General features: G+C 38.6%; 2 protein-coding genes across 2 annotated transcripts; both read left to right on the plus strand.

Annotated features, from left to right (window-relative positions):
- Window positions 1-221: 221 nt before the first annotated feature.
- LOC124254011 (coiled-coil domain-containing protein 103-like) lies at window positions 222-3,501 on the plus strand. The gene is made up of 4 exons (XM_046687873.1): window positions 222-363; window positions 880-1,031; window positions 1,720-1,855; window positions 3,116-3,501. Exons 2-4 carry the CDS (start codon window positions 880-882, stop codon window positions 3,485-3,487), a joined length of 660 nt encoding a protein of 219 aa, XP_046543829.1. The 5' UTR covers window positions 222-363; the 3' UTR covers window positions 3,488-3,501.
- Window positions 3,502-8,333: 4,832 nt separating this feature from the next.
- LOC124253961 (cyclin-Y-like protein 1) lies at window positions 8,334-22,834 on the plus strand. Its single transcript, XM_046687808.1, has 8 exons — window positions 8,334-8,972; window positions 11,658-11,735; window positions 14,688-14,746; window positions 16,007-16,219; window positions 16,442-16,561; window positions 18,224-18,390; window positions 18,693-18,855; window positions 20,027-22,834. The coding sequence occupies exons 1-8, from the start codon at window positions 8,804-8,806 to the stop codon at window positions 20,147-20,149; spliced, it is 1,092 nt and encodes a 363-aa protein (XP_046543764.1). The 5' UTR covers window positions 8,334-8,803; the 3' UTR covers window positions 20,150-22,834.
- Window positions 22,835-24,817: the final 1,983 nt, after the last annotated feature.

The following is a 24,817-nucleotide window of genomic DNA, read 5'->3' on the forward strand; positions in this document are numbered from 1 at the left end:
TGGACTTGGTACCGTCTTTGATAGACATCATGTCCAGGTGTATGTAGCACGCGCAGGATATATGTTTTACCAGTTTTGACGAGATTATATGCTCACGTAGTTCACAAATTATGATCTGTATCTAGGTACGCGAAAGCAAAACTGAAGGAAAAAATGCTTCCAAGTCGGTTTGCTTGCACTGAAATATTTAATGTATTTTTGTATCAATTATTTCTACTCGTACCAAATCAAGCAAGGTAGTTCGAGATTAGCTATGTTTACAAGATGGTCGACTGTTATGGTTGGTAGGGACGCGAAAATAGATTCCTCACTGTACAGTTAGATCCTCAAACAACATAAAGACGGTCGCCTCTCACTACTACGGTTCGTATGTTCACTTTTCTTGGAGGTGGTTTGTGTTTCCTCGTAATATAGGATATGACTGACCAGGTGTATCACAATCTTTTCATGAAACCAGAGACCATATAATATGGTCTCTGATGAAACGTATCGTATCGGTATCTGTATCAAAAGCAGTATGAAGAATGTGATGAATATTCAGTCAATACTGGTTATTCAGGTAACTGGAGTTGACTTGGATTTATATAAGTTCCTAAAATCTGAAATAAGTTTGATTGTATAACAGTTCAACCCATACTGATAATGATATAAACAGATACATCTGACTAAAGATGGATTCTGTGGGGACTGGAATGATTTATCGTTCTAGGTGACATATGAGTTTAAGTTTAGATTTGATCGTTCAATAACCAAAGGCTATAATGCATGTATGGTATTTTGAATATGACTGGCAATAAGGTGTAATGACACCCTGAAGAGATCTGTATGCAGCCGCAATGTCATCCATCTTCCATCATGTAGATGTATTTGTAATTGCAGATGAGTGTCTCCCATGATGATGATCACTTTGACTTCAACAAGTTGGAGCGTGAACTAAAGGCTGCAGTGACAGCTGATGAAAAGTACAACAGGGAAAATGATGCGAAACTCCGAGCTGTGCATCAGAAAGTTGCAAGCTACGATGAATTCAAGTAACTCTCAGATATTTCACTCTATTGGAATATATGGGGCGGTGGGGTAGCCTAGTGGTTAAAGCATTCACTTATCACGCCAAAGACCCGGGTTCAATTCCCCACATGGATACAATGTTTGAAGCCCATTTCCAGTGTCCCACGCCTTGATATTGCTGAAATATTGTTAAAAGCGGCGAGAAACCAAACTCACTATTGGAATAAACAGCATGATTTTGGAGTTTCACTGATTAAATGTTGTTTAGATATGCATCTTTCAGAAGCAGGGAGTCATGTATAAATAAATTAAAAGAATAAATGTCTTCAAATTGCTTTCCCAAATTGAGCTATGTACTTTAACATTTCAAGAATTATCATTGGTTTGACAAGATCAGTTGATAATCAATTTATGAGTGATCCAGTTTCATTATAATCAGAATTGACTTTGAAATGCTACCTTTCTGCATGAAGGTGAACTTTGTAGGCAGCATCAAGGTTTTGGAATTTTCTGCAAGAATAAGCAAAACATTCGGACCAGCAGATCAGGGTAAAGGGAAGTGGATGAACAAAACCTCATCAAAGTTTCGGTGTAGGTTCTAACACTATTTTGAAGCAGGTGATCATCTTTTGCCTGTGTGCAGATGTAACATGTGATTTTCTTTTTGGAGGCATTACCTACAGTAGTAGTTGTGTTGTTTGTTGTTCACAGGGAAATAGTCAAGGCATCACATCTGAAACCCCTGGAGAAGGGTGACAAGATCGAGGGAAAGTTTGCACAGCCATGGAACATGCATGCAGACAAGAAAAAACATGTCACTGATTCAAAGGATTCAGAAACAAACGAGGTGAATATCTACATAGCTTTGCAGTCTAAGTAAACTTAGGCTCAGTATTATTTGTTACACTGCTATACTGAGTCTAACAAAACCTAGAAGAAGGTCGCGTCAGCTAACCTTTGAGTGACCTATGACCGTTCAATCAAACGGGAGACGGCCGAACAGATTTAACCAATCAGACAACGACTACTTGTTAGGGTTCGACGGGACTTACAAATCGGTTTTGGGATTTTCTCTTCTCTGGTCGCTGACACAGATCTATCAACAAACGAAAATACGCATAAAACTCAGATATTTGACCTGCTGTATATATGCTTATTGGTTTCTAATGACATGGTTACTGTTTGCTTATATTTTGAAAGATGACATCCTTGAATATTGACAAAAACGCTATTTTCAGCGACTGCTTACTCATTGCATGTATCAGTCGGAAGCGATCGTGCGGAAAATAGCATTCGGCATCGTTCGAGTTTTTGAGGTAAAGGTTCAAACGGTATGTGCGAATGTTAACTTTCGCGATTTGGTAAGCTGTGTTCTGAATGGTCAGTCCAAAAGGTTAGCTGACGCGACCTTCTACTAGGTTTTGTTAAACTCAGTATAGCAGTGTAACGAATAATACTGAGCCTAAGTTTACGTAGACTGCATAGCTTTGTAATGCAAAATTCTTCATAACTGTCAACCCCAATAAGGCTATTAAGTGGAGCAACTACATCAGAATAGGTCCACAGTAAAACCAAGTGGTGTTAAATGTACCCATGGGTTACAAATGGTACACTGATCAGTGAAATTGCATTTACATGTGGAGAGTTGTGTCCCTTGGAGGGTAGAAGCCTGTGGTGTCAGCCCAACTTTTGGGACACCCCTTTTGTCAAATATCTTCCAAATAACACCAACTGACCACATGCCATTTACGTATATCTTAATGATTCCCTTTGAGGTAATAAGAAAAAATAGTTTTAACTTTGTAGGTTGACAGACTATATGTTTGTTGCTCCCAGTCCCAGATTCACCCTGATTTTTCTGGGTTTGTCAATGCTTGTGGGTTTCAGGAAAGTAATAAACTTTCCCATTGGGCTCTCCTTCCACATTTGCAGATGCTCTGTGTTCTAACAACTGAAATACCGTAGATTGTAAAACTGTTTGACCTGACACTCCTTTCAGCTCTCGCCATGGGTTGCCTAATCCAGGTTGAGTAATGTTCAGGCAACCATTACCCTCTCCAAAGAATTATATCTTTTTCAACATAGAGATATCTTTTGTTTTGACCAGGAAAAGACCAGAGTGCCTCAAAACAGCTTGGAATTTGTGAGAGAATGGAGGAAACTGTCACTGGATAAGAAGTACCATTTCCTAATTGAAATTGGACCAGAAAAGTTAGAAAACATTTTTAAACCTGAAATAGGCTTTGGGTTGCTTGGTGACTTTCTGCTAGTTTTGCTGGAAGTTTCACAGGAGGAGCTGCACATTGTGTTGAACATTCTGGAAGGTTTCAGCCGGACCAATCGGTTCAGTCTCTCAGTCCAGTTCATGAGTTCAAAGGAAAAAGAAGCTTGTGAAAAACTGTTTAAAAGAATTGAAGACCTGAATGAATGGTCTGACAGGATAACATCTTTGAGAAGTTTGTATGGTTTGATTAAATAAATATGTACAACAAAGTGGTGCTCTGTTTGCTTCCCTTCAGGCAAAGTGAATGCAAAATAATGATGCATCATTTGTCATTTTCCAGTTCAAGTTTTTCCCATTGTTAATATGAACTCTTTATCTGTTGTACTTGAGTCTACAAGGCAAATACGTTGTTTTTTAATATAAAAGTAGGGTCCACATGAAATATAAACACAAAATACTTGACAAATAACAAATACATGTGTAATTTAATTTGCTATTTGAGGTTGTAAGCCCAAACTTAGTCAAATAATTGTTTTGGATGAAGAATGCCACCAATTGATTCAGTTATATTTTTTATACCTTAAAAGACCTAGAATGTGTCCAAGCAGTTGTTCTAGTGACATGGATTGACTGAGGGTATTTATTAAGGTAAGCAAGGAGAGCCTGCAAACAGTAATAGCCTCAATATAATGTTATGGTCTCAGTCACATATTGTCAGTGTGACAAGTGTTTCATCATGAAGCTGCTAATATGATGAAATTTTTTTTATCAGGCTATAATCTTTCATTATTTAAAAGTGCATTAAAACTTAGCAAGTCGGAGAGAGTGATATCTTTGCAAAATGACCCCATGAAATTTCACTAGCCAGTCGGGCAAGATTTACTGGCCCGACTGGAGTTTTACTTGCCACGCGCAAGCGGGCCAGTGGCAATTTCGCATACTGGCAACTGCAGTCAATACAAAGCTGCTTCGTGCATGTCCTGACCAGGGGGCTCCCGTGCCTATTTTGGTTCCTCAATGATGCCTCAAAATGACCCATGCATGCTCCAGTGGAATCAGATCTTGATTCATGCTGCCCAAATCTTGACAGGTCTGTTCTTGATGTGGGTTGCCACTTTCCCAAATTGTTAAAACTAGTTTTATCAACCAAGAACTGAAGTCTTATGGTAACAAAGTGGTCGTTTGTGCGGCAACAGTTGTTTCCCGCGAAACTATGAACAGAATGCCTGTGAGGTTACAGCCCCAAATTAACCCCTACCCTATTCCACAGAGGCTTGTAACGCTAAAAACTGCCATCAAGGTATATACTGTCACACCCAGGATTCGATTCCTCGTAAGCGTACATGATATGTGAATCCCAGTTCAGGGGCGGATACACCTTATTGAAAAATCGGGGTACACACTTCATTTTCACGAGAGTTTGAATGGTCACTTTCAGCACACACAAAAAAAAGGGGGGGGGGGGGGGCGCACCCCTGCACACACACGCACGCACTGTGGATCCGCATATGCAGTTCAGTCGTCACCCGACGTGAAATTGCTTGAGCATTGCTTAAATCGACAAAAACGATCACACTCACACCCATGTCCCTTAAATCTCCGTCGTCCACCCCTTATATGACACAGAAACCTGTTTTTATCTGAAATGGACTTTCGGCTAGGGCTCACAGATTCCAAGCCCATCGTGCTGAACACCATGCCAACTTCTGAGGCTGCTAGCTGCTAGTAAAACTAAACTCACTCACTCACTCTTCCGTAACCCATGTTTGTAAGAGGAGACTAACGGGATCGGGTGGTCAGGCTCGCTGACTTGATTGACACATGTCATCGCATCCAAACTGCGTAGATCGATGCTTATACTGCTGATCACTGGATTGTCTGGTCCAGACTCGATTATTTACAGACCGCCGTCACATAGCTGGAATATTGCTGAGTGCGGCGTTAAACAACAAACCCAGCAACTGAATCCACATGTGATATACTTTGTAACGTTAACTCTATACCGCCTCCGTGGTGTAGTGGTTAGAGCGTCCGCCCGGAGAGCGGAAAGTCGCGGGTTCGATCCCTGGTCGGGAGTCAGTATAATGTGTCTGAGTGGGGTATTCATGCTTAACTGCGGCATGGTATCCCTGTATGGCGCACCCCTGCACTCCCCTTAAGTCTAGGCTAGTACAAGCAGCCACATATACACACGCATGCACGTCGTCATATGAGCGAAATATTCTTAAGTATAGCGTTTTAAAACGCCATTTCACCTCACTTGAACTCAGCTGTAAGAGGTGCAATGCAAGCCAGTCATTTACAGCTATGAAACTATCAATTTTGTACACATCTGTTAACACTCTAATGAAGGCATCCAGTGAAAAGAAAGCATAATTTGTTAATACTGGTTGCGTTTTCATATCTATTGGCCATAAGAATGAATGGTATGATCTGAAATTGTTTGGATTATGGCAAAGTAATATTTCCATTAATATTCCAACAATCACCATTTATGATTTTCCATTTTTAATTAATATACACGATGTAAATCCTCGGATACAGAAGCACTAAACAGCTAATGTCAACATATTTCATTTTTAACAGTTCTCTATAAGCAGACCCAAGTATAACTCCGTTAATCAATCTGCGCTAAAAATGTAAGTTATTATCGTTTGTAAATGGGTAGTTTGTATTTGACAAGACATAGATTACTTGAATTAAGGTAATTTGTACTCATTATTCTCTCAGGGGTTTGCTGTAGTGAAATGTTTAAAGAAAGTCTAGTGCCTTTTATGTAAAAACGCAGATTCATGATATTGGATTGGCATACCTGTTCTAAAAGTAGATGGGCATTTAGCCATAAACGTCTGTAAGTATTTCCTCAAACCTCTAAACGTATCGTCGCCTAAAACCAGAGTCTTCTAGGTTCGAAAAACCTATTTTCGAGAAATTCGATCTTAAAGTTTAGAACAACAATATTTTCAAAACTAATGATCACATTCTTTGAAATTGTGGACATACGCGTGTTATGTCAAAAAAGCCCCACACTTGGAAAATAAACAAAAGTATGTTAAAGTTCTTGAAATAAACAAGAAATTAACGGAAAACACTCGGCCAAATACATTTGTAATTTTGTTCAGACTGACTGAGTTTGGTTTTAGGCCGCTTTTAGCAATATTCCAGCAACGTCACGGCGGGGAACATTAGAAATGGGCTTCACACATTGTACCTATGTGGGGATTCGAACCCGGGTCTGCGGCGTGACGATACAGATCTTTAACTGACTGACTGACTGAGTTTGGTTTTACGCCAGTTTTGGAAATATTCCAGCAACATCACAGCGGGGGACACCAGAAGTGGGCTTCACACAATGGACCTATGTGGGGATTCGAACCCGGGTCTTCGGCGTGACGAGCTAACGCTTTAACCACTAGGCTACCCCAACGCCCTCCAACGCTTTAACCATAGGCTACCCCACAGCCCCCAATTTTGTTCAGAACCAAAGTGTTCTATGTATCAGACATTATTGTACGATTATTGCATGGTTATTTATCCCATACCAGGTTGTGCTTTTGTTGTTTTAACTTATTTTAGTTTCACAGCTTACGAATTATATTAAATCATAAGTAAGAACCAAAAATGTTCCAATGTACCATTTGTATGTCTATAATGCTGATAATAACTTCAAGATTGTTCCATATCCATGTCACGTGACCACACAGGATTTGCTGATTGGTCCAATGACCACTTAGAATACTGTGGCACTAACAATGCGTGTTATTTCATGGAGATAAAACAATGTTATATGTAAAACCACTTTCTAGGCTATGTATCACGGTGAAATTTTACATGGAGATAGAATATGCAGTAAAACATACCCTGAGCTTCCTAACTCTATTTTCACCAAAAGTGAACATAGAACACTCTGGTATTCAGGCGACGGTATATAGTTTTCAAAGTTTTCTTTTGGACATCCTAACCAGGACAGCTTTTATTAATCAATACTGGTTTTGATATCTACTTTCGAATGAAATTAGATGTTTGGGGTTTCTTTAGAATTAAAGCCATTTTGCTGCATCGCAAAAGTTGATTTAGAAGACTGCTTTGAAGTGTTGTTTAGATAAGTGTGAGTCTTGGACGGTGTTGCATGTTTATAATCCACGTTAAGGAACCCAAAACACTATTCATCATAATCCGCTCATAGGGGATTCGAACCCATGACGATATGACTCTGGTGTGGGGGAAATCCTTGTGGCTTCAGCCGACTAAATGGATCCTTCATGGATCACAAGATCAAACACTCCGCAAACTATCTCTTGTGCATAATGATATTCCTGCTTTCATTCAAGGCCATATATGGTCTTTCTCTGTGTTACAAAACTGACGCGTTACTTCTAATTAGAAAATGTGTATGGATTTGTAAAAAAGAAATAGATAAACAAAAAGAAATCTTACGATAAAATGTATTGTGAAACAATGTATCTAGATAAAATATGTTTTGATCACCTTATCATACCTTCAAAGGTTTATCTCTTAAAATGGAAATCTTGTTTCTGTAAAACAATATGAATATTTGTTAATATTCTTTTATCTAATTTGTTATTCAGAAAATATGTGAAACTAAATGTCTGAAATCAGTTGTAAGTTTGTGCCTCGAAGAAATCGAATTTGCTGTAGACGTCAAACGTGAGACAGACATATGATCATGTTCATATGCGTCGTTCAAGAAGCATAAACCTGAAATCTCGCGTAGTAGTCCAATGTCCCTTAATAAGGCCTATTTGGCTCCCATCGAAATCCTTATTCTGGAGAATGATCGAGTGAATATACATGGTCCATATCATCATAATTATTATCAATTTTGAGAGACCGAAATATTTTATGGCCACACATTAATTTGTTCGGCCAATTTCATCTAGTGGACGATATAAACAACATGTACCTTCAATCAGTTGTCAAGAAAACATTCCAGAAGTTGGCCTGACCAATCAAAGGAGGTCTTATTAAGCTTCACGCACCCACCCACACAGAACCAATCATAGTTTAGTGCTTCCTAAAATCGACCAATCACATAAAGCAACTTAATGTCAGTGGGCAATTGACATCAAATTCACTTCCGCTGCTGCAGCCGGTGACTAGAATGTAGAACTTACGCTTCGAACAAATATGAAAATTGGATCTTGAGCATGATCAAGACAAATGTATTCCTAATCAAGAAGACATTGACATGGGTGGTGTAAATGTTGGATCTTTCTAACGGATAAGGACTTTGCATTGTAACGATGAGGCCAAATTTCACTGTTGTGACAAAGGCAGCAAACAGTGCCAAGATTCATGCAGTTTTCTATGATGACGCGCACTGCCATTCAGAAGCTTGCGATACCATTAATTAACTGTGTTGTTATGTTACCATGTAAATTTTAATGAAAATAACACATTGTCGCATGTGCACTATGGCAGCCGTGGAAGAGTCGTTTTTGTTCTATGGATATAAGTCCTAGATTGTCAAATACTTTCATAGGTCGGACCGTCATTTTACCTTTTGTGGTATAATCGGGAAACGAGAATCGTGGATAAGGTCTGGTCAAAATGGGAAACAAACAATCCTGTTGTATTTACCACAGCCCCAAAGGTGGGCGAAAGTCAAAGAGAGAAGAGATATACCAGCCATCTCAAGAGGAAACTCATATGCTGCCTCAACCACAGAGCACTGCATCATTACCTGGTGTGCCACACATAAGTGAGAGGGAACCAGAAGGTGAAGAATGTTATTTGTGTTCATTTCTCAGTAAAGAATATTATTAAACTTACAATAAGTAGCTTGCACAAAAATTCGCAAGGGTGATGCTATTGACGGGGCGAGATAACATATGCTTGTAAGAAACAACTCTTGCGGAGTGTAAGTTTTTGACAATGCGGAGCCTGAGTTAGCATTATCATACCCTGATGTTTTGACTGTTGCTTTTTGCTATCTGGCCACTGGTTTTTATGGAGCTTTCTCAATTATGTACGTGCTACAACAAGAATATTGCTGACTGCTAGGGCTGCAATGAATACACTATGAGGCGGGAATGATATGTATCACAAATAAAGGGTAATTCAATTCATGAATTCAATGACGAGTTGGTATCTGATGTATTATTTATGTTATTCAGTGAAACTAAAACTTATTTGACCTAATTTGACCATGTTTACAGCGTTAATGTATTAAGACAGTGTCAGACCTTATTTCTTATAGCCTAATGATTTGGTTGACAGGAACAAAATGTGCCAAAGTGACACAAGTTAGTCTCATGCATGGCTTGTATTTTTTCCATTTTCCATATCTCGCTTTGATAAATTATAGATGATTTCAAGTAAAATACATTGTGAATAGTTGAATCTGATGATGCTGAATTAAAAATTTAATTCACAAAGGGATAAGATTCAATTTGGTTTTCTAAATCATGAAATGTCATTCGACTCTCAATTGTCTGCCTTTGACTCCTCAAGATAATTTTGAGTCATGATGATTTCCAAAATTAGATGTCTACGGTGAACCCTTCAGAAATCGGTAGTCGTGAACAAAATATTGATCAAGTATTGATAAATATCAGAGAAATATATTTGAAAAAATGCAAAAAGAAGTTATAAAGAATCAAGATATTTTACATCACTGGTAAGTGGTGAAATATTTATGGATGGGTTACCAACAAAATCATGTCCTAAACATACATTACAAGCATGCTTAAAATAGAGACATAACTTTGTGTATTGTGTCTGCGATTTAAAACTTTATTTCATCTGAATAGTTTAAGTACAATAGATTGTTGGAGATTGTTGGAGACACTTACTTTATAGTGCACAGTGGTAAACCATTTCACTTGGTTCAGTATAAAATCTTCAAGTGGAATGAAAATTTAAGATAGCAATTTGATACATACAGCAATAAAGTGTGGTTGTATCGAATTACTGCAAGTACATGCATTTAATATACGGAAAAGTAGTCAAGACTGTTGATGTAATTAGTGCTTTCATCAGCCCACTTACAACATTACGAAACTTACATTATGTAACTAACATTTTAGAATGTTACTACAACAACCAATTTTTGCATTTAAAGACGTTCAAATACCCTATTGGACTAAGTCTAGAATCGTTCAAGTTAGAAGGAAAAGAAACCTCAACTTTTATGCTAGTAATTGGTCATTAAATATACAGACTGTAATCAAGAAACTGATTTGTCTGGTATGGGTCACATGAAGTACTGATATTGTGGAGTCAAATGACTGCATTCTTCATACCAATAACAACTTGGTTACTTGGTTGTTCTTTATTCTTTTCAACTTTAGTCCTGATACACACCTTCCCCTTCTTCATCGTATCCCAGTTGCGTAGAACAATGCTAATGCTGTTGACCACTGGATTGTCTGTTCCACACTTGATTATTTACAGACCACCACCATATAGCTGGAATATTGCAGTGTGCGGCGTTAAAAAACAAACCAACAATCCAACTTTCCCCTCCTCATATGTATCATTGGTGCATATTAACATCCAATTTATAATGTTTCAATGGAATTACAAAACCACTCTTGAAAAGTTACTTGAATGAATCATAATTCTGGTAGAGTGGATATGTTACAAATGATGAATATATGATGCCCATGGTATGTTGTATGGTTAACATTTTAGTTTTAAGAAAATATGGCTTACATGAGCCTAATGCGTCTGATTCCAACACCCATCAACAGCACTGTCGGTAGACTAAAGCTTGGACTAGCTGCTAAAGAGCCACAAACATGATTGTGTGATATATTACAGTGATTTAGAGCTTGATACCAGCACATGCAGCCCTGGTTTCAAGTGCTGTCATTTATTCAATTCAAAACCTCAATTGAACTAGAAGCATGTATTTAGTTGTCCAATTCCAAAATTAGGGCTGCACTTGCCCAATTGAAATGCTGCTCGCAACAGTTCAGAATTGAGACTAGCTGATATAATAGAGCCTAAAGCAGATTGTGTTGAATATGTTAATGTCATATTGAGGATGAATATCACTTTAGGGTGGTTGGGTAGCGTAGTGGTTAAGGCGTTCACTCGCCACGCTGAAGACCTGGGTTCAGTTCCCCACATGGGTACAACATGTCTGGTGTCCCCCGCCGTGATATTGCTGAAAGATTGCTAAAAGCAGCGTAAAACCAAAATCATTCAACTGAATATTACTTTATTTTGGTATGCATTGTATATAACAAGCTGAGGTATGAGTACATACCTGAGAAATTCAATGTAAATCCACCCTAAAGTATGTTTAACATATCAATGTCTTCTGTGAATGTACCGACGTTTGGAAAGCCTATTCCTTCAAAGCTCTGTGCCTTAGATATATGAACAACTTGTCCTGTTTATTGTATCTCTTACTTTGAATACACTTGTTTTAATCATGTTTTAATTTCTTTTCCAGAAATTGATGCTGATCCATCCAACAATCCTATTGCTAGACCACTGTTCTCAACACGCTCTGAAAATGAAGTCCAGAAAAGTAAGCATGTGTATTGGGTTGATATCAAATCTGTATCAGTCTTCACTCTTCAGTTCCAGTGGCCCGGTTCCATGAGCGGTGGGGTAGCCTAGTGGTTGAAGCGTTACGCTTGTTACAACCGAAGACCGGGTTTGATTCCCCACATGGGTACAATGTGTGAAGCTCATTTCTGGTGTCCCCATCGTCATATTGCTGGAATATTGCTAAAAGCAGCATCAAGTTAAACTCACTCACTCACTCACTGTGATTGAGAAAGGAATGAACTACATGCAGTCCAACAAAGTACTGAAGATAAATGTAACTGAATTAAATATTGTGTCCTTTACTCCTGGCTGTTTGAATAGAGTTGCTTCCTTTATTTGTATTGAGATTAGTTGTGCCTCTGATTTTTTGTTTGCTAGTGCTTGTGTATAAACAGGATAAACCCTGCTCTCTGACAAAAACACACTCTTGAGTAATGTATCACTATAATCATCTTGTACAGCAGGCACACGGGTTGTTGCTCATATCAATGACCCTTTGTTCTATCATCAGCTTCATGCTTATTTCCATGGCTGTGTATTGTCCCAAATTTCGTATTGCGATTTATTGCGATACACTCTTCTGTATTGCGATACGTATTGCAATATATTGTGAAAGAACAGTTATTGAGATCTGTCCACTTTGTAATATTCTTTTACCTTCAAATTGAATCACAGTATATGTGAGTAACCATTGTGCATTGTATAGCCTTTTTTCAAAGTGAAAAAAGGAAAATCCAGAACATTCTCCTGTTTATATTTTTATTTTAAAACAGCAGGGATCGACACTCGCTAAACATTTTAACTGGCCCTCTGGGCTAGTGGATTTTGTATGTCACTAGTCCTTTCCAAAAATTACTATCCCTACGCTTTACTTTATAAAAACCTTTCAACAAGTCTTTCTTTTAATTGTAACTGCTGTCCAAAGGAAAGTTAATGCAGATAAATGTATTGATTTCTCATTTCATATATATGACAAATTCAACTGAAACTAGCTTACACTATGTCCTCCATCGACCCACCCATATTATTTACTAGTATATACTTTAACTTCTTTAAACAGCAAAGGATGTTGAATTTCAAATAATTTAAAGAGTTAAAGAATTTACTGTACACATCTGTATTACTCAAGTAAAATTTCATTGAAGTCACAATCATGTGACATGATCGTGAAGTGCACATTCTAATCAAAACGATGGTTTATGCACCTTTGTCTTTGAATAAAAGTATTATTAACATTACCTATTTCATGAATGACGTTTGGTACACATTCACATAAAGAAATGATTTAACAAAACACTCACGATGGGCAAAAGTCACTCTGTATCAGGTAAAGTACACTTTCTTTAGACTGAACAGAATAATGAAAAAAACCCAATGAAACATGAGAAACATAACCTTACAATAAGATAGAAGCCTATGTTTATCAAGGAAAATATCAGTTCGTGAAGCATTATTGCTATGTCATACACCATTTAAAGTTTTTAGGTCTAATCCAACTGTTGATAAATACCAAAGGTATGTTTGTCATATTATTCAAATAATACAACTTCAAGTTCAACTTAAATACATTCATTTCTAATAGTAATACAAATTTGCATACTTAAAATGTCCTTAAAATGTCCATATAAACGATGAAGGAGATGTAAACTCCAGCTATTGTAATCCATTTGTAAGATGCCATAATATCCTCTTACCTATTTCTTTTATATTTTATTGTTTACGTAATCAGAAAATTATTATATAAAGATTAATTAAATAATATGCATGGTCGCCTATTTCCCGATAACCGTGGCTTTTCACCCGGTAACATGACACAACATTGGGAAATGCCACTGTTTTCGAAGCTCCGTATGAACACTCTAGAAGATTCAGTTGATGGCAGGTATTGTTCCAAAGCTCTAATCATCGATAATATCACAGTAACCTTGCCAGGAGTATTTTCGCTGTTGTAAGAAGCGATTTTATTGGATAAAGATTGGTTTCTAATGAGGCTTTTTCACCACAGTCTGCTATAAGGTTTGTGATTGGTAAAAATCATACTCGTAGTAAGCCAATCATATTACAGCAATAGACAAAAGTTTTGGGTACAATAATGCTATTCTGAACGTGTTAAGCAACAAATCGCCATAAATACATAACTTATGGAACTTATGGGACGTATCCTGCTAGGTGGCGACCTGTGACAAATATTCTTTATGCAAATGTTTTCTCATTAAACATCGTGTCCGAGCATGAAGATCGAGGTGACGAAAGCCGAGATGTCACTTGACTAACATAACATGATCGCATGAAAAGATGGAAATAGTAACTTAGATGTACGTTTGACAACTTTTATTAAAGCTGTTGATTTTATTCATTAGTGTATTCAATTTTAATGATTTCCTCGAAACGTCCATACTTTGCTCTTTGACAATTGTTACGTGGACCCATTGCCAGTCATTTGGAAAGACTTCCGCCCAATCCCCACCCACCACCACCACCCATATTACCTGAATAAACATATATAACGTTTTCGGGGCGGTGGGGTAGCCTAGTGGTTAAAGCGTTCGCTCGTCACGCTGAAGACCCGGGTTCGATTCCCCACATGGGCACAATGTGTGAAGCCCATTTGTGGTGTCCCCCGCCGTGATATTGCTGGAATATTGCTAAAAACGGCGTAAAACCATACCCGCTCACTCACTATATATCTTTTTCCTCACCATTAAAATTTAGGGGGTATACGGGCGGAAGTCTTATGTGCGGTGTTGAATGGGTTAGAATTGAACAAATAAATCTTTGGCGGTATACCGGTACGTCATAACCGTATCGCAATACATAATTGTTACAATTTCGTATTGCGGTTTACCGGTAATACCGTGCAGCCCTACTTATTTCCTGTATAGCGTTATGAGATTATAGACTACTACACACTGAATGTTTTTCTCTGCAGATAATAAGATGAGGAGGAGAAGTCAGATTATCACCACATCAGAAGGCCACCATCACGTAGTAAGTGAAGCTTTGTTGTTACAGTGTTAGCAGCGAGGATTTCCAAAAATCAGGGCAGTGGGTAGCCTAGTGGTTAAAGTGTTGGCTCGTCATGCCAAGGACATGGGTTCAATTCCCCACATGGGTACAATGTGTGAAGCCCATTTCTGGTGTCTCCCCGCCATGATATTGCTGGAATATTGCTAAAAGCGGCTTAAAACCATATATCACTCAATTCCAAACATCAGTAGTTGGTGGAGGTTCTATGGTAACCAGCTGACCATGTATCAGTCTGTTTTAGGGTTCTGTATTGACTCTCAAAACTTAAGGTTTTTAAGAAACAGATGTGATGATGCTTTAGCATTACCATATCTACTTCAGTGCAACCCAAACTTAAATCTAATTGCATGAACTACTCTTTAGATCATCAACGACCCCATGTTGCCATGGTTACCTAGACCACATCGACCATGGAGAATTTCATGCAATGTAGACATTGTTGTACGTATCATATGATATCACGATCAAAGTTTGTGATCTGGATCCACACCTTAGATATCATTACATCCCTTCTTGTTGGTTGCAAGGTGCATATATCCTGGCACTCTGATATGGCTTTGATGCTCATGCGTGTCATGGAACAAATATAGTTCCTTTGGTTATTTGCTTTGCTGAGTGAGTGAGTTTAGTTTGACACCGCACTCAGCAATATTCCAGCTATATGGCGGCGGTCTGTGAATAATCGAGACTGGACCAGACAATCCAGTGATCAACAGCATGAGTATCGATGTACACAGTTGGGATACGATGACATACGTTAACCAAGTCAGCGGGGTGACCAGCCGATCCCGTTTGTTGCATCTTACAGCAAGCATGGGTTACTGAAGACCAGTTCTAATCCGGATCTTCACAGGTCTGGTTTGCTGAGCATATATTCTGTGGGGATATTATCTGGCATGTGATTGGTCCTTTGTAACAGGATGCAACTGAAATGGATTGTGGTTAGACTTATTTGAAAGCTTGTCATCAGCCCATGATGGAGCTGAAAATGTAAACCATTAGTTTGTCTAAGAGAGGCTGTTATTTGCAGGCCTCAATCATTTAGCTTCAATATTGCTGACAGTGTAAAACAATATTCACTCACTAATAAAGTGTCAACTAACCTGGATGACATGGAATGGAGATCAGATCAGTTGCATCCCTATCCCATACCAAAATCTTTGGGTAATGGCCATTCATTTTAAATCCAAATCAGACAAGTTTGATTTAATCATTTTTTAGGTGGACGAGTATGGACAGCTGAAGAAATTCAGCTCGTGTTCCACAATATTCATCGATGACTCCACAGTGTCACAGCCCAATCTGAAGAACACAATCAAAGCAGTAGCTCTTGCCATCTACTTCCACATCCGGAACCGTGATCGGCTCATGCCTCCTCACAACGCAGAATCACATATACAGGATATATTTGATGAGAAAAAACACCCTTTGTCTGTATGTATTATTTTGGGGAGCATATATTGAAACTTTGATCGTAGGTTTATGAATTTATTGTATGAGGATTTTTGAAGTAGTAAATGATTTCATGTATTTTGAAAACAAAACTTGATGAATATGATTAAAAGTACCATATTCAATATAAGATGAAAAAACATATAAGGCTTAATTTAGTTTTGTTACACCTTGATCGTGAACTTCTTGATCTTGACATTTCAGAAGGAACCTGTCCCAGATGACTACAACAAGAGGGACCCTGAACACAAGACGATATATCGATTTGTTAGGAACCTGTTCAGTGCTGCCCAGCTCACAGCAGAATGTGCAATAGTTACCTTGGTGAGTGCCATTGGTAAAACGGACATAAACTATCTTTCCAAGTGTGTGTGTGATTTCCTTGTTTGAAAATGTGCTGTTATTGGTTTGTGTTTCATGGAACATATCATTGGCATCCATTCTCTGGTTCTGGGTTCAATATTTGCGACTTGAAAATATTGTCGGCTTCACCAAACTCTGTCAGCTGAAAGACAGTTCAGAGCAGTGTTAAGCTCCCTCATTAAGATGTGCTGACTTAAAGTACAGCAGACCATGGGATTATGATGAATGGATTGAACCTATCCATCCAGTCTTCATCTGAGGGGGTCATGGTTGATGAATGGATCGAACCAATCCATCCAGTCTTCATCTGAGGGGGTCATGGTTAATGAATGGATCGAACCAATCCATCCAGACTTCATCTGAGGGGATTATGGCGGATGAATGGATCGAACCAATCCATCCAGTCTTCATCTGAGGGGGGTCCCTGCCTGGCGCTCGGCATTAATGGGTACAACAAGGACTGGTTGGCTCGGAGTCAGTATAATGTGTCTGAGTGGGCTATTCATGCTTCACTGCGGCATGGTATCTCAGTGGGCTAGCACAATAAAACCAGCTTAAGTCTGGGCTAGTACAAGCAGCCGCACATACACATACAAACGCATGCACGTCGTCATATGAGCGAAATATTCTCAAGCACGACGTTAAATTCAATTTCACCTCACCTCACCTCATCTGAGGGGATCATGGTTAATGAATGGATCGAACCAATCCATCCAGACTTCATCTGAGGGGATCATGGTTGATGAATGGATTGACCAATCCATCCAGTCTTCATCTGAGGGGATTATGACGGAGGAATGGATAGGACCAATCCATCCAGACTTCATCTGAGGGGATTATGACGGACGAATGGATGGATCCAATCCATCCAGACTTCATCTGAGGGGGTCATGGTTGATGAATGGATCTGAACCAATCCATCCAGACTTCATCTGAGGGGATCATGGTTGATGAATGGATCGAACCAATCCATCCAGACTTCATCTGAGGGGATCATGGTTGATGAATGGATCGAACCAATCCATCCAGACTTCATCTGAGGGGGTCATGGTTGATGAATGGATTGAACCAATCCATCCAGACTTCATCCGAGGGGATTATGACGGGTGAATGGATCGAACCAATCCATCCAGTCTTCATCTGAGGGGATCATGGTTCATGAATGGATCAAACCAATCCATCCAGACTTCCTCTCAGGGGTCATAGTTGATGAATTGAATGGATTGAACCAATCCATGTAGACTTCATCTGAGGGGTCATGGTTGATGAATGGATTGAACCAATCCATCCAGACTTCCTCTCAGGGGTCATGGTTGATGAATGGATTGAACCAATCCATGTAGACTTCATCTCAGGGGTCATGGTTGATGAATGGATTGAACCAATCCATCCAGACTTCCTCTCAGGGGTCATGGTTGATGAATGGATTGAACCAATCCATCCAGACTTCAACACAGACAGGATATTTCTGCAACAGAAATTTTCCCATCCACATTAAAATAATTCTTACGTAATGGTATATAGAGGGACTGTTGAAGTTTGTGGCCTGATTATGGCCATGCTAGAAGTATATGTAAGGAACAATACCTTGCTGTGATATGTAGTACTATTCTTTGTCTGCAGGTGTATTTGGAAAGACTTTTAACCTACGCCGAGATAGAGGTTTCCCCAGCAACGTCGCGGCGAATCGTTCTTGGTGCCATCCTTCTTGCTTCCAAAGTATGGGATGATCAGGCTGTGTGGAACGTGGACTTCTGTCAGATTCTCAAAGATGTTGCTGTAGAAGACATGTACGTTTTCATTAACTTCATTACATAATTGTGGATTTGAGGTGCTTCAAAGATGTATTGTAAAGAGTATTAAAACTGTGTGTTTAATGAGCATGTGATATTGAAGAAAATTATGTTGAACTTTGAAATAATTCAGGGCTAATAAGCTATCGATGCTGATTATCAATGGGACAGTTTCAGTTTATGCTAGTTTCCTACATTGAATATTTATTCGTTTTGTGTGACAAAATGTCCCGACTGAACATCCTGGTTACAGGACATTGCTGGGGAAGTTGTATGATCATGTTTTTTCTTTCCTCCAGGAATGAACTAGAACGGCAGTTTTTAGAGTTGCTTCAGTTCAACATCAATGTACCATCAAGTGTCTATGCCAAATACTACTTTGACCTTCGATCTCTCGCTGATGCTCATGATTTGGTCTTTCCCCTGGAGCCTCTCAGTAAAGACAGGGCCCTCAAGTTGGAGGTATGTTGTAAAACTAGATTTGGTCAGACACACAGCACTGTCAGATTAGTGAAAAACTGGAAGTACTGTCTTTGTTCTACAAAATATTGTTCCTGTTTCATACCGTAGGGGACTGTAAGGTCGCAGGTTCGATACCAAAAGACGTTAAAATATGGTACTTGTTGGTCCCTGTCTGGCGCTTGGCATTAATGGGTACAACAAGGACTGGTCGGCTCGGAGTCAGTATAATGTGTCCGAGTGGGGTATTCATGCTTAACTGCAGCATGTTATCTCAGTGAGCTAGCACTATAAAACCAGCTTAAGTCGGGGCTAGTACAAGTAGCCATGCATACACATGCATGCATGTTGTCATATGAGCGAAATATTCTCAAGTATGATGTTAAAGCCTATTTCACCTCACCTCATACCGTAGTGATGTGGACCAGTTGGGTTTTAATAACTGACATGTTAACTGGTAACTTCTTTGAGAGGCATTTTAGAAATTGTAAACATGAAGGAAAACCAAGTTCTATGGACAGTCAACTTCTTTATTGCAATGAATGCAATCCATTACTATAAAGAAGTTAAATATCCATAGAACTTGGTTTTACTTCATGTAACTGGTAGTTTTTGATGGAAAAATTGATGGATTTATTATATTCCCAACCTATATACAGAGAAACGTGTCTAAACCTGCACCCCACGGGACTGAAATATAATGCCGGTTTAGACAGTGATGATCATTTTCCAACATGGCTGTCATTTACACTCGTCAGTCTCTTTATCGCTTATAATCTAGCGTGCAGAGAGGAGTGTATTGGATTAAGGGACCTTGATTGGACTGCTCATACCCATGCCGGCTTATAGTGTTTGATTCACCGCGCAACTACTTTCTGATTATCTAGCGTGTCAGGATTAATTAGTGTATTGGATTAAGGGACCTTGATTGGACTGCTCATACCCATGCCGGCTTAGAGCGTTTGTTTACAGTTAAAATTGCTTGTTGGGACCGGAAAGTCATGCCTGAATACGGAATAGACAGGTGCCGGATTAGACAATGTTTTAATGATCATAATATTGTTGTAAAATGGTGGGACCAAAATTTAAGCCGGTTTTGACAGTGTGCCAGATTAGACAGGTGCCGGTGTTAGCAGGTTTCACTGTAGTGAAAGGAATGTCTTCTCTATTACAGGCTATGTGCAGTGTGTGCGAAGACAAGGTTCGTGCCTGGCAGAAGACGGGGAAGATCCACCGAACTGCTAGTCTAGATGGCTTATCAGTGTCAAATAGAGGCAGCAAAGCCATCCTCTCTTGATCACCAGTGTCATTACTTAGTCGTAAATTTAATTTTGATTGGTCAATCAGGATGATCGACAGGTGACAATCATCATGAATGCCCTGTGAATGTGTCTGCCCACAGGCTTTAAATATTTTATATATGTAACTTATCACTTGGCAGGAAGTTCACTTGCAGTGAAATGCACATGCAACATACAAGATACTGGCAGTGAATCATAGGCAGGATTAGGTATGAGGTAGGACCACACTGAAATGTACATGATATATACTACATATTGTAAGCTGCTTCTAGGAATCTTGAATTTGAACAAAATGTATGGAGGATATTGCTCAGTGTTATTAGTACTTTTTGTTCTGTCAGTGTTTTTGTTGTTAATGATATCACAGGTTGTGGTCGTTCCACGACAGATATTCACAGCAATGTATGCCAAAAACATGGGACTTTGTTGACACAGGTAATGGAAGAAGTGTTTGGATGTATTAGTGATATTAGAAATAGAACTGATGTAATGATGTAGGAAGTATTAAGATCATTTATATATATTCTCACCTCATCAGTCATCAGCTTCTAGTGTTGATATATGTGATGAAAACAGCAAATCAACATTGCTCATAAGTATACAGGAACCAAACAAGAATGTCTCCTCAGCCTTAAGGCCTTCCTTTTTTTAGTGGTTTGTTTACAAATATATGCTGTTTCATTGGGCATTTTTGTGAGTTCTGACATGAATTTTAACGTTTTAATAAGTTTTACCTTGCAAAGATTCAAACGTTGCTGAGAGTATCAGCGAAGGTACAGATAGTATTTGTTGTGGGTGCATGTCATGGAATGATGGATGATTTACAGGTGATTGAGTTTGGATTACATTACAAGCTAACTAAAAACAATTGCCTTCCCTAAGTGTATGTTATTTCAAGGACATTCCTCCCAAAATAATTGTCTCACATGACCCACCAGAGAACCAAAATATCAAATCTGAAATCAGGCAAATGGTATTGTTTATATGAACAATACCATTCTGTTGTCCCCACTTCGTCAAGACTCTTTTAATATTGTACATCTTCCCACTTATCCATGTTGTTTTTCTTTTCCACCCATTGCTCTTATTAAGTGACCAGTAAACATGTTGTGTTATAAAGTTGTGTTTGCTGATAAGACAATTTCACAAGCAGAATGTAATTCAACCTTCAAGATATATTTCTAACATCCAAGTATATGTAGATCGCTATAGTAAGGGATATAACTTTTTGACATGTCAGTAAAAGAAACAATTATTTCAGCAAAGTTGATCAAGCACTTATTTATTTCATTGTAACTTTTGGGGCAAAAATCTGGACTACAGTGATTAGAAGGGTCTAAACCTCACACTGAATTCAGTGGTAAATTTGTTGTTCCATTGTTATTTATTGTCAGAATTATTAGGAGGAATTTTGTGATAAAATGTAAGCATTTGTGTAGAACACAAACTTTGCATGTTACGTTTTTGGGTAATATGATAAGAGCATGTGACAAAGTCCACAACTGAATTGTAATAGTTGTTTGACCAACTGAATATATTTTGACCTGACGGAAAACACCCCCTACAAATGAACATTAGGTGTGCAACTTTTGTAGAAGATAAAAATCTCACAAACCGATTGATAAAAAGCATTTTTCTTAATCTTTTACTATCACACGGCTCATTTGATTTTGATTGAGACAACAGTTTCTATGATTTAATGGTTACAACTGCTTGTTGTAACTCATAGCTTTGATGTTTGCTCAAAATGAGGTGATGAGGCTATGACAAATGAATAATTTGTTCTCCTGAATTGGAAAATCTATATTTATGAAGGGAAGGTGGGGTAGCCTAGTGGTTAAAGCGTTCACTCGTCACGCCGATGACCCGGGTTCAATTCCCCTGCTGGGTACAATATGTGAAGCCCATTTTAGTGTCCCCTGCTGTGATATTGCTGGAATATTGCTAAAAGCAGTGTAAATCCATACTCACTCACTATATTTATGGCAGTATGCTTTCTTATAAAGAAATGACTTGTGTGTTGTCTGACTTGCATACACCTACTGATGAGTCTGTCTATTGTTACAGTTGTCCCAAATATACTTCAGATATTTTTTGCCCTATGTCACCAAGGTGTAAGTTTCAATGAATTTGGTTTCTTATAAATGATAAGATTTTGATGAACAAATTACTGTTTGGTTATGGCCTTACAACCTTTGGAGAGAAGTTCAGTATCTACTGGTTCACACTTTGGGTGCACGAGTAGGGATTGTTTGGGGACCAGATGTATTAAAGTGTAAGATTCAGGTAACACTTCATACAATTGTTTGGGGGATTGTTGTGGATAGATAAAGAAAGTTGTAGTCATCTGGGTCTGTGTTGGCCATATCATGGGTTTCATTCTTGAACTACAAGGGACCAATATAGGAGGATTCCTACTAAGTTTCAGTATATGGGGAGATGGGGTGGAATCATGTGGTAAATATTACATCTGATTGTGAGTAATGAGATAGCATTGACTGGGTGCTGTAGATGTTATGGTTTGAAGAATAAGATGCAGTAAAATGAAATATGTTGCATCGCGGTGACGTCATCCAGTGAGTAGACTGACCAAGTCGTTGACCTTAACTTAGGTCTTTATTATTTACAAGAAGATATGTCTGGTTCAAATATAACAACAGATGACATATCTCTCAGCTTAGGAAAATTAGCAAAAAGAACTTTTTCTGTAAGATCCTGTCTCATTTAAGTTGTGTGGCATTAAAATGAACTCAATGAACCACAATATGTTCCGTGTGTAGGTACCCGTGAAGGTCCGGGTAAGAATGAACCCTTAGTAACCCATGCTTATCGTAAGAGGCGACTAACAGGATCGGGTGGTCAGGCTCGCTGGCTTGGTTGACACATGTCATCGGTTCCTAATTGCGCAGATTGATGTTCATGCTGTTGATCACTGGATTGTCTGGTCCAGACTCGATTATTTACAGACCGCCGTCATATAGCTGGAATATTGCTGAGTGCGGCGTAAAACTAAACTCACTCACTCACTCTGTGTGTAAGTAGGAAGGTGGGTAGACTACCTAACAACATGCGAGTATGGAATGTTGTCATGTTTAAGTATCCTCGATAATCTCCTGGGTATATGTTTCGATAAGTCTCCATAAGTCGAGGATGTGTTTAAGTTGCATTTGCATCTATATATTTTATGATTTTGCCATAATGTATGAAATTTGAATGGTTATAAAATGATAGATTAATCATTTCTATTTTACTCCCATACCTGTTTCACAACCAACCTCTCTTCTCACATTTTGTGTTTCCACATCCACGTACAGATGAAGAAATTGGTACATGGGTTAATATCCCTTCTCATGGTTGATCAACAGACTGCTTACATACATGTAGTCCTAAATGTTCAAGGGTCATATAGTAAACATTTGGTAATGTACATGTAAGCCATGAGCTATTGTTTATGAAAAACAAGAGGAAAATAGAAGGCCTGCAGTGCAATTGGTAGTAACCAGTGCCCAGTTTCTTAATGTGCGCTTTGAGATATCTGGTCCAGTTAAGGTTCGAAGGCCTAGCTGTAAGATCAGGTAAACTCCTCATGCTCAGTGCATTCAGTAGGTTCTGTCTGACACATCTGTGTGTACAACTTGATTCAGGATAATTGTATTATTGTTATTTTGGGGGTTGGTTTTTTTAGACTGCAGAATTTGATATTCTTTCTACAAGATAACTGATTTTTTCCAAAATTCAACTCACTGGTCCATTTTTTATCATAAAGCAACAAAGGTTTTGCCTTTTTTCAAGATGCTATTATCACAAAATGACAGATTCATCATCTGATTTCATCAAAGTATATAGGGTGTATGTGTGTCGTGAAGAGTAGCTTCCCTTAGGCATGACTGAAACCTGTGATCACAGGTAGAATCTTGTCCTGACTGAGTTTCTAGATGCGTCAGCATGGGCTCATGGTTCGCACCATAAACACCATTGTTCCTTCCTTTGACATAAAGGGGGCTGTGGGTTAGCCTAGTGGTTAAAGCGTTCGCTCATCACACCAAAGACCCGGGTTCGATTCCCCACACGGGTAGAATGTGTGAAGCCCATTTCTGGTGCCCCCTGCCATGATATTGCTGGAATATTGCTAAATGCAGCATAGAACCATACTCACTCACTCACTCACTTCCACATAAAGCCATGACATGATAGAACGGAAATACTGTTGAAATGAGTGCTAACGAAACTAGTTTATTCTCTCAAAATACATGATAGAATTGTAAGGATATGTTTTAGAACTGTTTTGCATAACGTGTACATATATAAGAATTCTCTTAATCTCATTATTTAATTTGCATGGAATGTGGTCAGTTGTCAAAGTTAAGAAATAATGTAAACTAAGTTTATGTTGAATGTATTTGCTTCATTTATTCAAAAGTTTCAGTAAACTTACAAATTATTTGTCATTTTTTCATGGTCAGCTTGTAATAAGGAAAGTCGGTGAAATAATCTAAAGTTGGACAATTTGGTAACATGGTGTGAGGTAGGATATTAATTGGTGTCGGTATTTAGAAGTGTTTTCTCATATTATATTTTTACCTCAGAGTGGAATTCATGTGGAAATCTTGTATTATGAACATTTGTCCTGAACATGATTAGTGCTTTACAAAATATTTTCATAC

Source organism: Haliotis rubra, unplaced genomic scaffold, assembly GCF_003918875.1.
Source record: "Haliotis rubra isolate DU_JTF1 unplaced genomic scaffold, ASM391887v1 Scf56, whole genome shotgun sequence".
Classification (NCBI taxonomy): Eukaryota; Metazoa; Mollusca; class Gastropoda; order Lepetellida; family Haliotidae; genus Haliotis; species Haliotis rubra.